Genomic DNA, 14,257 nt, shown 5'->3' with positions numbered 1-14,257 from the left:
GTTCTCCCCCCCCCCAAAAAAAAATACAGTCCGGCCCCCCACAAGGTCTGAGGGACAGTGGACAGGCCCCCTGCTGAAAAAGTTTGCTGACCCCTGCTTTAAGCCCACTATCTCAGACTCAAACTACAGTGGTGCCCCGCAAGATGAATGCCTCACAAGACGAAAAACTCACTAGACGAAAGGGTTTTCCGTTTTTGCGTTGTTTCGCTAGACGAATTTCCCTATGGGCTTGCTTCGCAAGACGAAAACGCCTTGTGCTTTTTTTTTTAAGCTGCTTGAAGAGGCGCAGTTGTGACGGACCGTGCTTCTCAAGACGAAAAACATCGCAAGACGAAAAGACTCGCAGAACGAATTCTTTTCGTCTTATGAGGCACCACTGTACCTGTTACATGGGAGATTAGTGTTTCCATGGGCTTTCTGATTTGGAAGTTGGGGGTTTGAGGAGACACTTATGATATTTTCTCCGGTGGGAAGCAATAACAGTTGGGGATGAAGGATCACCCTCTGCCTCTGCCAAGGTCAGGCTGGAGAGATCAGATGCAACACAACAAGCAAGAGCTCAGGGGGCAGGAACTAAGATCTCATAGAAAGCTGGGCAGAGCAAAAGAGTTAGGGAAGCGGAATGGCATATATTGTTCCAGCAGCTGGTAGATTAATATTGTCTGGCCTGCTAGAATATGCCACACACCGGCTGCAGGTGCTTAAGTCTGCCCAAAGAGGCCTTTCTCATGAAGAATACTATTCCTCTAGACTAGAGTCATGCGTGGTGATATTGGCCTCCCAAGTGTGCACACCATCATTGGTCAGCTGCCTTGGATCTTCTAATGCTGATGATCTTAAGGGAGAAACAGGGGTGACTTGGTCAGGAACTCCACTGCCAGTGGTGGGTCAGAAGCCCACCTCAAGGGTCCTTCCTGAAGGCAGACCTAGGGAGCATCTTCAGTGCTGGTGTCAGGGGGCTCTGCCTATTCATCTGGATCTTCAGTCATCAGGAGGTCTCAGTCCTCAATGGGGAATTTATTTATAGAGTTACACCAAGTGAGACCAGTGGTCCATTTACCTTAGTTTTGCCTGCACTGACTGGCAGCAGCTCTCTTGGGTTTCAGAGAGGAATCTCTCCCAGCCCCACCTGGAATTGAATCTGAGTTAGGGCCCTTTCCCATAGGACTGGGGATGCCCATGGCATTTCTTCAAAATAAAATCAGTCATTGTGAGCATGCTTTAAAAAATGTTGCTTGTCATAACACGTAGGGCCTTATTTTGTACTGAGGCTGTTCTACATGGACCTCATTCAATATGGTGACTAATATGCTTTGGAGTTTGTGCTTGTAGATGAGAAAAAGGATGAAACTTTCATGGGGCAGACTTTCCCCACAGGAGAGTTAATGCTTGATGGGCTAACCGTTCTGTTTACACTGCTGGCAACGTCGCTGAAAGCCAGTCCCCCTGCTGCTGCCAATCAGAGCCTCTCGCAAAGTGAATGCCTTGTGTGCCTATTGCATCAGGTTGTCTGACATCAGCCATAAAATTTCTGGGGGGAAAGGGAGTGTTTGAACCAGTATGGTGAGTAGCTAAAATGTTTTGCTTGCTTGAGATCTTGCTTCATCCTAAAGGGTCTGGGAAGGTTACACAATATTTAATGTTTCAAAACTTTTTTAAAAAGAAATTGAAATTTCCTTTTAAAGAAGGCACACGTCCAAGCTAGCTATTGCCCTCTAGGGCAATTGACCTTTGCAGCAGAGTTCATTCTGAAGGGTAGTGCAGGAGTTGGCTCCCTGCTCCGGACTGTGGAGTAACCCACAGGTGTGGGATGCAGTTCCACTAAACGTGTCTTGTTTACTGTGGGTTTCAAACAAGCCTTAAAGACCCACCTCTGTACCCTAGCCTTTAGTAACCAGTTTGATCTGAGATTCAGAGCTCTCCAATTTTTGCCTGATTTTGATCATTTTAATGCTGGATTGGTGTTGATCCTCTTGGCTTCCAATAACATCTGGAAATAGTGTTTTGAATGTATTAATTCATTTGTTGGTGTTTTATATGGTCTTGAATTGTATTTTATTGTACGTTGGATATGCAGTTAATAATATGCTCTGTAATTAATATTATTTTTCTTGAAAAACAAAATCCAAGTTTATTAAATACTACCAATAAAAATAGCCAAAACCCTCACTGGTGTTCTTCCTGGGAGGGCGAGGTGTGTGTGATCTCCCAGAAGTCAGCACTGGCCCTCCCATTAGGCAGAGTGAGGCAGTGCCTTTGGAGTGTTATGTAAGGGCAGCCAATGGTTAGTTATTTAACTTATTATTGTGGATTTTGTACTCTCAGGGAAAGGCACTTGCATGCCTAGGCGTCCCCTGCCCAACGGACCGTCTAAATAATAAGACATGGCAAGTTCAAATTTGGGCCAGGCCACAACTTTTCTTATATATATAATTTTTTTATTAGTTTTACATAATACAGCAAAAATAACCATTCCAAAAAATAAAAAGAGGTTCTTTCGAACCTTCAGACCTCCTTTCTTCCCTCCATGAGTTCCATTTCTAAATGTTATTCCTGCATCTTTTACTGTAATCCGTCTATTATGTAATCATGGTAACCATGTTTCATGTTACTTTACAAGTGTCATTGTGTCATAAAACATTGTGTCATTGTGTCATAAAGTGTCATAAGTTCATGTTACTTTACAAGTGTCATTGTGTTCCTGCCAATGATTTCAACTGTTTACAGTGGTCTTTCAAATATATTAAAAAGTTAATCCAGACTTTTAAAAATACTTGGTCTTCCTGCCATCAGTCTTGCCATTTCCGCATATTCCATCAGCTTGGTCTGCCATTCTTCTCTGGTTGGTACTTCTCCTTCTTTCCATCTATGGGCCAGAAGCATCCTTGCTGCCGTCACTGCATACATAAACAGTCTTTTATTTTGATAGACAACTTTATTGACTACAGATGTAAGAGGTTTGGCATAGTGTAGACCACACTCCTTCCAGCCCATGTCAGCGAAGCTCAGATGCTGACAGGAGGAGAAGAAGCAGGCCGAGGGAGAGAACAGTTAGCAGCTGAAGGCAGAGAGGAAAGGGAGAGCAGCTGTAAACTGAGCTCGGAACAAAGGGCAGGAGAAAAACAGGGCCAAAGTGACAGGCAGCTGTGTGAGAGCTCCAATAGTGAGCCAGATGTTGGAATGCAGGAAACATTCTCTCCCTAATCTCGTAGGATCTCAAAAGTGGCTGAGACAAACGAAAGATACCGGAAGAGAAGGTGGGGGCTTCCATGCTGGGGAAGGGGGAGGAGCTCCATCTTCTGGGGAGGACGATGGGTAGAGGAGATCCTTCCTAGTTTGTTGTTTTAGCAAAAAATCTGAAATAATTAACAGCCAGAGTCATCTTGCATTTGTGGGAGAGACCAAGCCATAACAGCCCGCTTGCCAGAAGTACTTAATATGGGGTCAGCTGGAAGAGAGGAAGTTCTTGACCTACATCAAAGAGCCAGTGTGGTGTAGTGGTTAAGAGCAGTAGTCTCGTAATCTGGGGAACCGGGTTCACTTCCCCGCTCCTCCACCTGCAGCTGCTGGTTGACCTTGGGCCAGTCACACTTCTTTGAAGTCTCTCAGCCCCACTCACCTCACAGAGTGTTTGTTGTGGGGGAGGAAGGGAAAGGCGAATGTTAGCCACTTTGAGACTCCTTAAAGGGAGTGAAAGGCGGAATATCAAATCCAAACTCTTCTTCTTCTCCTAGCTCCCCCTCTGGGTTGTACTTGGGGAGTGCTGTGGTCCTAGGCCCTACCTGGGCATCCCGACAGAAGCCTCTCCCCTGGATCCCTTTAATAGGATACCCCGTTTTCAGGAGGGGCAGGCAGGGGCTACAACCTCCCCTCTGTCCAAGACTATGCCTACCCAATGCCCAAACCACCAAAGTTGTGATGATTGCTATGAGGATGGTGAAAATCAGATGGGAGGAGCCAATTAGCCATATGGGAAAATTCCAGCCTGGTCCCAAATATGGTGACTGACAAGGTCCATAGCAAGGCTGTTCAATGCAACCCACATCTGAAAAACCGAGAGGGCGGATGTGTGATCCAGCGACAGTGGCTGCCAAGGCCCTTGGAGCAGGCCCGAACAAAGCCAACAGGCCCAGCCGGGTCCACCCCCTGGAGTGGTCTGCCCCCATGCCTGCTTGCGATTGGCCAGTTGTGAAAGCAGGCTGAATCCACTTCCTGGGCAGCAAGCTCATTCCAGGGACATCCTTTGCCACCTGGGAAGAGGGCTAGAAGGCGGAGCCTCCGACATTGGAATCACGATGGGCAGGAGGAGCACCTTCCCACAGCATAAAGGGGTGAGTGGATTTGTGGAACTTTCTGCCTCAGGCATCAAAATGACTTGGTCAGCCTGGGGTGCTCTGTGCCTTGAATTGAGAGAGGGAGTATTTATTTATTTAACAAAAAAATGTTTACTGCTCAATGAAAGAGAAAACTTTAAGCAGCATGACATTTGCTGTTCCATCTGAGGCAGAAAAACATCCTGGCTTAGCCCTCTGTTGGTGACAACAGAACCAGATTGTCCTTCACCCTCACTTCTGCGAATGCAGGGAATTGGGAATGGAAACCCCAGCCACACACCCCATGCCTTGAAGCAAATCTGTGCCTCCCTCTACATGGGACTGGGATGATAAAAGGCCTTGGAGTCAATTCACAGAGAGTGTTCAGCGGGAGGAGGATGAAGCAAAAGGAGAGGCTGCTATTCACTTAGACTTTAATATCTTGCCTCTTCAATCCAGTAGGGTCCACAGAGTGGTTTACATCACAGGTGAGCAAACGCCAGGACACAATAAAAGAACAAACTAGAAATAAAAAGGGCTGGGAATTTATTTATTTATTTTCCAAAAGGGCTCAGCTGGCACCAAATAATTGTCAGCCTTGGCACCAAAAGGAATCCAATGGTTGGTTGCACCACTATGAAAATGTCAGGCCGGCGTCAACCTCTGGCATCTATTGGTAGCTCCTCCATTAAAATACTTCTGACCCAGGACTAGAAGCAGTGCTGTGGATGGGTAAGATTAGTGATCATTTTAAGATCCCGCAATAGTTCACATGGGTTTCAGACAGGACTCACTCCCAGTAATACCTAGAGATGCCAAGGATTGAACCAATGACTTTCTGCATGCAAAGTAGATGAGCTTTGGCCCTCCCACTAAATACATTGTCCTTAGTGGTTTTTATTTAAAACATAAAGGTAAAGGGACCCCCGACCATTAGGTCCAGTTGCGGACGACTCTGGGGTTGCGGCGCTCATCTCGCTTTATTGGCCGAGGAAGCCGGTGTACAGCTTCCGGGTCATGTGGCCAGCATGACTAAGCCGCTTCTGGCGAACCAGAGCAGCGCACGGAAATGGCGTTTACCTTCCCGCTGGAGCAGTACCTATTTATCTACTTGCACTTTGACGTGCTTTCGAACTGCTAGGTGGGCAGGAGCAGGGACTGAGCAATGGGAGCTCACCCCATCACGGGGATTCGAACTGCCTACCTTCTGATTGGCAAGTCCTAGGCTGTGTGGTTTAACCCACAGCACCACCCGCGTCCCATTTAAAGCATAGGAGCCTATTAATGCCCTTTTCTGCCTCCGTAAGTTGCCTTTCCCTTAAACATTTGTTAAACAGATGCAACCCATTAAAACTCCCTTTAGACACAACAGTCCTATATCTACATGGGCAAACTCTGTCCACAGCGATACAAAATTATAAAGAGGCAACGGATGAGGTAACTATGTCACTTTCTCATCAGTCTTCCTTACACACAGACACAGGCAAATAAGTTAAGCATGGATGGGAACATCGCATGTTGTCAGATGTCGAAATTCTGTTATTGTTTTCTCCTCACATGAGTGGCAAAAGAAGAAGCTTTTCAGAGCTGGAATTTAAACGCAGCAGACAGTGCGAAACCACATGAGAAGACTCTTGATTCTTTCCATCCGTCCACACAGAAGCCACATGGCAAAGCTAAAAGGTGTTCCAGCCTTGTGGCTTTCGTTGGACGTGAGTAAACAATGTGTGCCTCTTGAGCCCGAAGGAGGTGGCGCAGGGACGTGTGCAGAGCGCCCCGCCTACCCCAGGGAAGGGAAGGATCAAAGGAAGAGGGCTGACCCTTCAATTATAAACTAAACTTGAAATATCTGTGTACGTTATACTCAGACGTTCCTGCAAACACAGTAAGGTCACCCATCTTTCCTCCCTGTAAGAAACATCCTGATCACTAGTGCTGGAGGGTGGAAATGGATAATAAATTCTTTAGCCATATGAACGGAGATGCCTCTCAGGTAAGTCCATTATAATAAGCACTTTACTAGTTTCTGATTTTAGGGCTGACAACTTTTCGACCAGCTTCGATATGACTTCAACAATGGCTTGACCTTTACAGAAATTCACAAGCAACAGCCTTTCTCTCTGTCCTGCGCTTTACCTGCTAATTTTCGCATATTAAACTGTTGTCAAATGCAGAGTTCCACAAGCAGGTTGGAAAGTTGGACGCGCTGCCCAGTTCTGTGCACTTTAATGGGACTGGGGAGCAGAGCTCGTGAGCACAGCACTTCCCCATTTCAAATATGCAGTGCCACAGGTTTTTGGTATTAGTAGGCTGAATTGGTAGAGGCAGTGCTTTTTTCTGGGGGGGGGGGGTTTAGGGGTACGCATACCCCTAAACATTTTGTGACTCTAAGTTTGGACTCATTGAGGGGCAGTATTTCAATATGAGTAGGAAGATGAGAGTACCCCTAAACATTTTTTTAGAAAAGAGTAGAGGAGTGGAAAAATTCAGGTGAACATGTAGTGGAAAAATTCAGGTGAACATGTAATGTGTGAATGCAGTTATGCAGCAGGGTAATTTTAGACTCTAGGCTTACTGGTCTTATGGGTTCTTCACCCCTTTGGGTTGTATTATATCACTTTAAAATGTGGTTAGTCTGCCTTGTTTTTTTGGGATCCTTCTGCTCCTTCAGTTGAGCGGGGGTTCTGGATTTCTGCCCCAAAATCTTGACCTGATAGCACCACTGTGTGGTTGCTACCCATAAATAGGTGCATGAATAGGTGAAATGCGTATGCACTGGTGTTCAAAGATGCAATTTCGCTTGTGTGTTACATCCATGTATTACATATCTGCTGTGAGCAAATGTTGGTGAAAGATCAATTACTTCCTGCAGGAGTCCAGGTGTCTATAGCTGACTGTAGTCCATACACTTGTTCCTGTGGAACTGGCCAAAGTTAGCCAGTCTCACAGAATTATTTTAGTAAATAGCTTCAATGAGGAAATAATTCAATATAATAGTTAGAAGGAATAGTAGAAGGAAGGGGTGGGTGAAATTCTTCTGAGTAATTTTACCAGTCTCTTATTGACCCCTGAATTCCCTAGGTGTTTTCCTTGAGGAGGAAAACCCTCAAAATTGCTCATACTTTAGGTAAAATTTAGATTTCAAGGCTGGGAGGAACTGATTCTATTATACTGCTCCAAATCAGCTGAATCTGTAATTTTGTCATGGAATGAAGGTGCAGCAGAATGAGGTGGTATCACTTCAGACTGCAGGTGGGTGATGAATTTCTGGACTGCTCCAAATAATAATAATAATAATAATAATAATAATAATAATAATAATAATAATAATAAATAATTTTTAAACTTTAATAATATTTTTTTAAATAATATATTTTTAAACTTTTTGCCTCTCAGGTGGCAAAACGAGCTAGCACATTTCTTCCTATTGTGTTAGTTGCCATCTTAGTTGTGTGCAGGTTTTCTTTTTAACAATGGGAAGACTTCAAAAATGGTACTCCCAGCCTGCAGTCCAGGTCTGAAGGTGTGTGTGTGGGGGAGAGACTATGGAGACATCATGAGAGCCACATACAAGCAAAGTATATATTATTCAGTTATTATCTATTGTTACCCCCCTCCCTCCAATAAACTCAAGTGTTCTAGACTCACAAAAGTCAGAATTCAAATCAAGGTGTTTCTATTCCTACTTACATGCCAGATTTTGCATGTAAGCAGGGTTCCACAAAGACACTCTCCAGGTTTCCAATGGTGACCATATCCTTTAATCTGGCAACTGCCTGCCCCAGTGCTTGCCTTGGCCTCATGCCTGTTGGATGCACTTGAAAGCAGCAAGACTTCTGAAGGTCAGTGAGACTAGAGGGATGAGTCCTGGAACTTTGGATAAAGGTCAGATGCTCTTTCCTTCAGTCATACTCACCCGTTGAAGCAGTGAGTCGCCCCTGGTTCTAAGCTGTCCTGGAGCTCAGCATGACATTGGTTGAGACCATTCCCCTTCCCTCAGTCAGGAGGGAGTAGGTCAGGTTTGTTTGAGACAATCATGCCAAGCCAACATTTGGGGACTTCTGAATATAAATGTTTAATACATATACATTTGCCCTGAGTAGTTTCTGTTCTTCAGACATTTTCAGTGTCCAAGCAGACTTCTACAGGTGAAGTTCTCTTTTGTTTAGCTGTGGCCTATTTTGAGGAGCAGCCCCCCGTGGACTAAATTAATGTGCTGAAGTTAAAAGCGTCTTCTGAGTGATGGATTCCTGGCTCTTCTAGGGATAAAATTAACTGGTGTAAAAAATAATAAAATCAAATCCTCATGGGTTGCTTAGATTTGCAAACAACACTTCCATGGATCTATTCAAGATTTTCCTCATAAAATTGTGCAACCTGCCAGCAGTCTTTGGATCTCTTTATGTCTTCACCATTTCCTCATTAGCAAGATTGTTCGTAGTGAATGCCTTTTATTAGCTTCTTGTGCCAAGACACAAGAAACCCCTGCCTCCAAGATTCCTTGACCACACAGCAGACTTTCCAGACTGTAGACTTTGGCCCAGATGGTTTGAGTCTGTCCCATTCTTTTTTCTTGTAACCCATGTTTATGAGAAAAGACTTATGGTCAACATTTGCGTATGTATCATGCAGGAATCCAGCTACATTGAAGAAAGCAAGGCCCAGAATGATGCAATCTCCTTGATTTTCTCCCTCAAAGAAGAAGTTGGAGCTTTGGCTAAAGTGCTGCGCATATTTGAGGTATGTACTTTGCTAAGTGTGTACGGCAAGAGAAACATGACTGAAATTTCAGAGCCGACATCTGGCTGTCAAAACTGCAATCCTGACGCATTTTTCTTAGCTGTTGAGTCCAGTGCTACTGCAGCACCACCTCTGCACCCCACACCCCATGTATTCATTGCACGCATGTTAAAAAACCTTTGGGGAAAGCTCTTGCATTATACCATCATATCATTCTTCATTTCCCCACTCCCAGCTCATATCATTGGCTGAGAAAAGTGGAATGCCAGGACGTCACAGCACAAGGCAAATTCTACTAGATATTGCAGATGCTGGAACTAGATGTACAGCTGCTGTTTTTAATAACAGCCATGCACTTGCTGCCATGTCCATGGGTCCCGTCCGTTTCCCCTCTCTTTGGGAAGAAAGGAACGTCTTCAGTATGGGGCTTACTTCCAAGTACAATCATCTATAAAACTTTGCTGATATCGAATTTGTATGTGTTTTAAATAACCATGCAGGTGACAGCAGACTCAGCAGAATCATAGCGTTAATGACTTCATGATCCTTGTGCTGCTGGAGACAATTTCTAGTATTTAATTGTTATTTATTTGAGTAAGCACAGACCTAACATCACACTTACACCAGAGGAATTGGCAGTGACCAGTACAGCAATCACAGGGTCGCTGTGGATAGCTTGATAAAAAGGTTACTCCTGCGTGAGGCATCTTTCTTTTTATTAAAAAAGGAGTCAAATTCCATGTTAGAGATGATCAGAAAATAAAACTGCCAATACTATAATGCTTTTGTACATGGAATGACCACACTTGGGATACTGCATACAGTTCTGGCACATGTGGTGGGAGTGTCCCCAAATAAATTTTCTTGGGAAAACACTATTTATGAAAGTCAGATGATCACAAAACAAACTGTACTTCCCACAGAGGGTGTTATGAGCCTTTATTAACAGCTCTTCTGGAATTGCTAGTAATGTGACCCAGGACAGTCTCTAGGCGACTTACAATCAAGTTTCAAAATATACAAAATTGTTTTAAACGTACAAAAATCACTATCAAAATTGAACACGTAAGGCATAAAAGCATAAAACCAGCCTGCGCAGGGACAGGCGAGGAGGAAAAGACTTATCAGCAACCCAGAAAGAGCACTAACAAAGCCTTGACACAGCTGGATCATATTTCATCTGATGCTTAAGAGAAGAGGAAAGTATTAACCTGATGCCAAAAAGATGCCAGTGCTGGCAAGCTGGGCATGACTCACTGGGGAGAGCATCTCATGTTAAAAGCCCAGCCTCTGTGGTTTCATTTGTTTCCTTTAAAGAACATTGAGTCTCCTCTTAAAAGCAGCTCATTGGAGAGGAATAGTTCTGAACAGAGAAACTGTTGTGTAATAAACTACTGGCAACTTGTTTTGTATCTGGGGGGAAATTAAATTAGCTAGCAAGTGAAGGGGAAATATGGAGGGGAAATACAAGTAGAAAAAGTTATACATCCCAAGACCACTTCTGTTGGTTAACCCAGGGGAAAAATAATGATTACCTAGAAGAATGGGAACCATAAATCCCTTTCCAGCAAAGTAAAAGTTTGTGCGTGTAAGAATTCCAGAACTGGTTCCCCCAGTCAATGCATCTTACTCAGAACTCATCTGTCTATCAAACATCCTGAAAAGAAAATGCAGCTGGTTCTGAGTTGAAAAATTGAATTTTTGCCGGTTCCTTTAGTGCTAGGCAATGAGCAATTGCCCAAACTGCATTGGCAGGTGTGGGGAACCTCCAGATGTTAATTGAACTGCAACTCCCATCATCTCCAGCAACCTTGACCAATGGTCAGGGATGATGGGAGTTGTAGTTCAATTAACATCTGGAGGTTCCCCACACCTGCTATATGCAGTGGGCAAAATGTGTGTATAGAGTCAAGTCAGGTATGTAACTCTTAACAAAGATTTCTCTGCCTCCTCTCCCTTCTGCTGAGCAAACAGAACTTTAAAACAGTTATCTTTCTCAGTATTTTGGATGTGCTTATAAAAAGCAATATTTACTTTGGTCAGTGAAACTACCCTAGCTACCTTCAAAGAGTCACGTCTGCACATTTGGCAACCGAGTGGATGGTCACATCATTTTCGGAGGGGAGTGGTGTTTGTATATTGATGCAACTGGCATAGCCATTTGCTGCAGGAGATCTGTTCAGCCCAGATAAAAATTAACCCATCCATTACTCTGATGAGGGGAATGCGGGAATAAACTCATTGTTAAATGTGATGCATTTTCATCAGGGATGGAAACAGATGGGTGGAGTAAAGGTAAAGGGTAAAGTGACCCCTGACCATTTGGTCCAGTCATGACCGACTCTGGGGTTGGCGCTCATCTTGCTTTACTGGCCAAGGGAGCCGGCGTACAGCTTCCGGGTCATGTGGCCAGCATGACTAAGCCACTTCTGGTGAACCAGAGCAGCGCACGGAAATGCCGTTTACCTTCCCGCTGGAGTGGTACCCTATTTAGCTACTTGCACTTTGATGTGCTTTTGAACTGCTAGGTTGGCAGGAGCAGGGACCGAGCAACGGGAGCTCACCCCATGGCGGGGATTCAAACCGCTGACCTTCTAATCGGCAAGTCCTAGGCTCTGTGGTTTAACCCACAGAGCCACCTGCGTCCTGATGGGTGGAGTACATATTGATAAAAATTCAGTTACGGAATTGTGTAGGGCCTCAGATGCTATAAGTAAATGGGGAGGAACAAATGGTTTTGAGGGCAGTCTTTTTGTTGTCTTCAGTAGAAGATGAATGCATTTTATAATTGTGAAAGAGCCACAGCTCAGAGGCAGAACATCTGCTGTACATGCAGAAGGTCCCAGGTATACATCCTGGCATCTCCAGGTAGGGCTGGGAATGAGCCCTGCCTGAATCTCTGGAGAGCTGCTGTCCGTCAGTGCAGACAGTGCTGAGCTACATGGACCAGTGGACTGGTTCAGTATAAGGCAGCTTCCTATGTTCTTAAGGTAAAGGGACCCCTGACCATTAGGTCCAGTCACGGACAACTCTGGGGTTGCAGTGCTCATCTCGCTTTACTGGCCGAGGGAGCCAGCGTACAGCTTCCGGGTCATGTGGCCAGCATGACTAAGCCGCTTCTGGCGAACCAGAGCAGCGCACGGAAACACCATTTACCTTCCTGCCGGAGTGGTACCTATTTATCTACTTGCACTTTGACGTGCTTTCGAACTGCTAGGTTGGCAGGAGCAGGACCGAGCAATGGGAGCTCACCCCGTGGCGGGGATTCGAACCGCTGACCTTCTGATCGGCAAGTCCTAGGCTCTGTGGTTTAACCCGCAGCGCCACCTGCATCCCATTCCTATGTTCTTAAAAGGTGGCAAAAGGTTCAAACAACGTGCTTGATAACGCTATCATTAAGAACACAGAGACAGCTCTGCTCAGCACAACACTTGGCTACCATTCCTTGAAAAAACATTGAAGAGGTTTACCATGATGGATGTGAAAGAAGACGTTTTAATAGCAAAGGAGCTACAGATGGGTTTTATAGCGCATCCCCTTCCATTTCACTAGCTGGGAATCAGGGTCATTCCAGATGAGAGAAACTGTTGACTCAGGAAATTCACCCACTTTCCAGAGCATCCTGGAAACAGATGTTGGTGCTAATATAATGTGGGCAAAAAAGAAAAAGAAAAAGCTTTGTTCATTGACATATTGTTGTACAGGATATGGGAGGTGACAATTCTCAACTTCGTGTCTGGTTTACTTCAGCTGGGGAACATAGATTCAGGGTGCTTCTAGACTCTGTATTTCCAAGCTGGATTCAATAACATGCTAGCAAATTTAAGTTCAGTTAAAGCTGATAATGGAGCACTTGCACAACTTGCTCCTCTCTCCCCATCATTTTTAATAATAATAATAATAATAATAATAATAATAATAATAATAATAATAATAATAATAATATATTATTATTATTATTATTATTATTTATACCCCGCCCATCTGGCTGAGTTTCCCCAGCCACTCTGGGCGGCTCCCAATCAAGTGTTAAAAACAGTACAGCGTTAAATATTAAAAACTTCCCTAAACAGGGCTGCCTTCAGATGTCTTTTAAAGATAGGATAGCTGCTTATTTCCTTCACATCTGAAGGGAGGGCGTTCCACAGGGTGGGCGCAACTACCGAGAAGGCCCTCTGTCTGGTTCCCCGTAGCCTCACTTCCTGCAATGAGGGAACCGCCAGAAGGCCCTCGGCGCTGGATCTCAGTGTCCAGGTTGAACGATGGGGGTGGAGACGCTCCTTCAGGTTTACAGGACCAAGGCCGTTTAGGGCTTTAAAGGTCAGCACCAACACTTTGAATTGTGCTCGGAAACGTACTGGGAGCCAATGCAGATCTCTCAGAACCTTTATTTTCCGCAATAAAGAAAAAGTTAGGGAAATGCACTGGGAAGTATGGGGTAACAATTGCTTGATGCAATATTGTATATAACTTCCCCATAAAGACATGAGAATGAATTCTCTGTAAATAGTCGACATTGTCTAACCACCCTGAAAATGTTGTGCAAACAAATTGGGATGAATGCTCAATAAATAGGTCACCTGGAAGAGGCTAGGCTTTTTTTTTTTTTTTAAAAAAAGGTAAAAATAGTGCAGTGGTTCAACAGGCCTGTATAACTTCTTCTGCTTCTTTTACTTGGTTTACAGAATAATGCATCCAAGGAACCCTGGAGTAAACAATGTAAGCACTACAGTAGTACCTCGGATTACAAACTTAATCCGTTCCTGAAATCCGTTCTTAAACCAAATCCGTTCTTAAACCAAGGTGCACTTCCCCTAATGAGGCCTCCCGCTGCTAGTGCCCTTCCACCATTTGGATTCCGTTCGTAGACCGAGGTAAAGTTCGCAACTGGAACACTACTTCCGGTTTTGCAGAGTTCGTAAACCGAATGTTTATAAACAGGACTGTTCGTAAACCGAGGTACCACTGTATTTTATAATGGAAAACACTCTCTTTTATTTTATAATTGTAAGCACTCTGAAATGAATTTATATACAATTAGTTGCAAGTTTAGCATTAGGCACTAGGTGGAGTATGAGTACTGAAACGCTATTAGGATTTCAAAAACTTACCTAGCTCTAAACACCTATAAATATTTTGAATTAAACCAATTGCTAGTAACAGAGAGATCACGTTTATTTGTTTGTTTATTAAATTTATATGCT

The 14,257-nt window shown here is 44.2% G+C and overlaps 1 protein-coding gene across 2 annotated transcripts in view; it reads left to right on the top strand.

Moving 5' to 3' along the window:
• Positions 1 to 1,164: 1,164 nt before the first annotated feature.
• Positions 1,165 to 14,257, top strand: part of PAH (phenylalanine hydroxylase) — a 41,355-nt gene continuing 28,262 nt past the window's right edge. Inside the window, exons 1-2 of one of the 2 annotated variants that reach the window (XM_083462062.1) lie at positions 1,165 to 1,563; positions 8,946 to 9,053. In XM_083462062.1, coding sequence (XP_083318188.1) covers positions 1,561 to 1,563; positions 8,946 to 9,053 — 111 coding nt within the window. In that variant the 5' untranslated portion in view covers positions 1,165 to 1,560. Of the gene's footprint in view, positions 1,564 to 5,901; positions 6,307 to 8,945; positions 9,054 to 14,257 lie in introns of those variants that run through there. The other variant, XM_083462061.1, reaches the window with a different exon arrangement.

Source organism: Podarcis liolepis, assembly GCF_965112155.1.
Source record: "Podarcis liolepis genome assembly, chromosome: 10".
Classification (NCBI taxonomy): domain Eukaryota; kingdom Metazoa; phylum Chordata; class Lepidosauria; order Squamata; family Lacertidae; genus Podarcis; species Podarcis liolepis.
The sequence above is the reverse complement of the archived record's forward strand: the minus strand, read 5'-3'. Positions and strand labels throughout refer to the sequence as shown.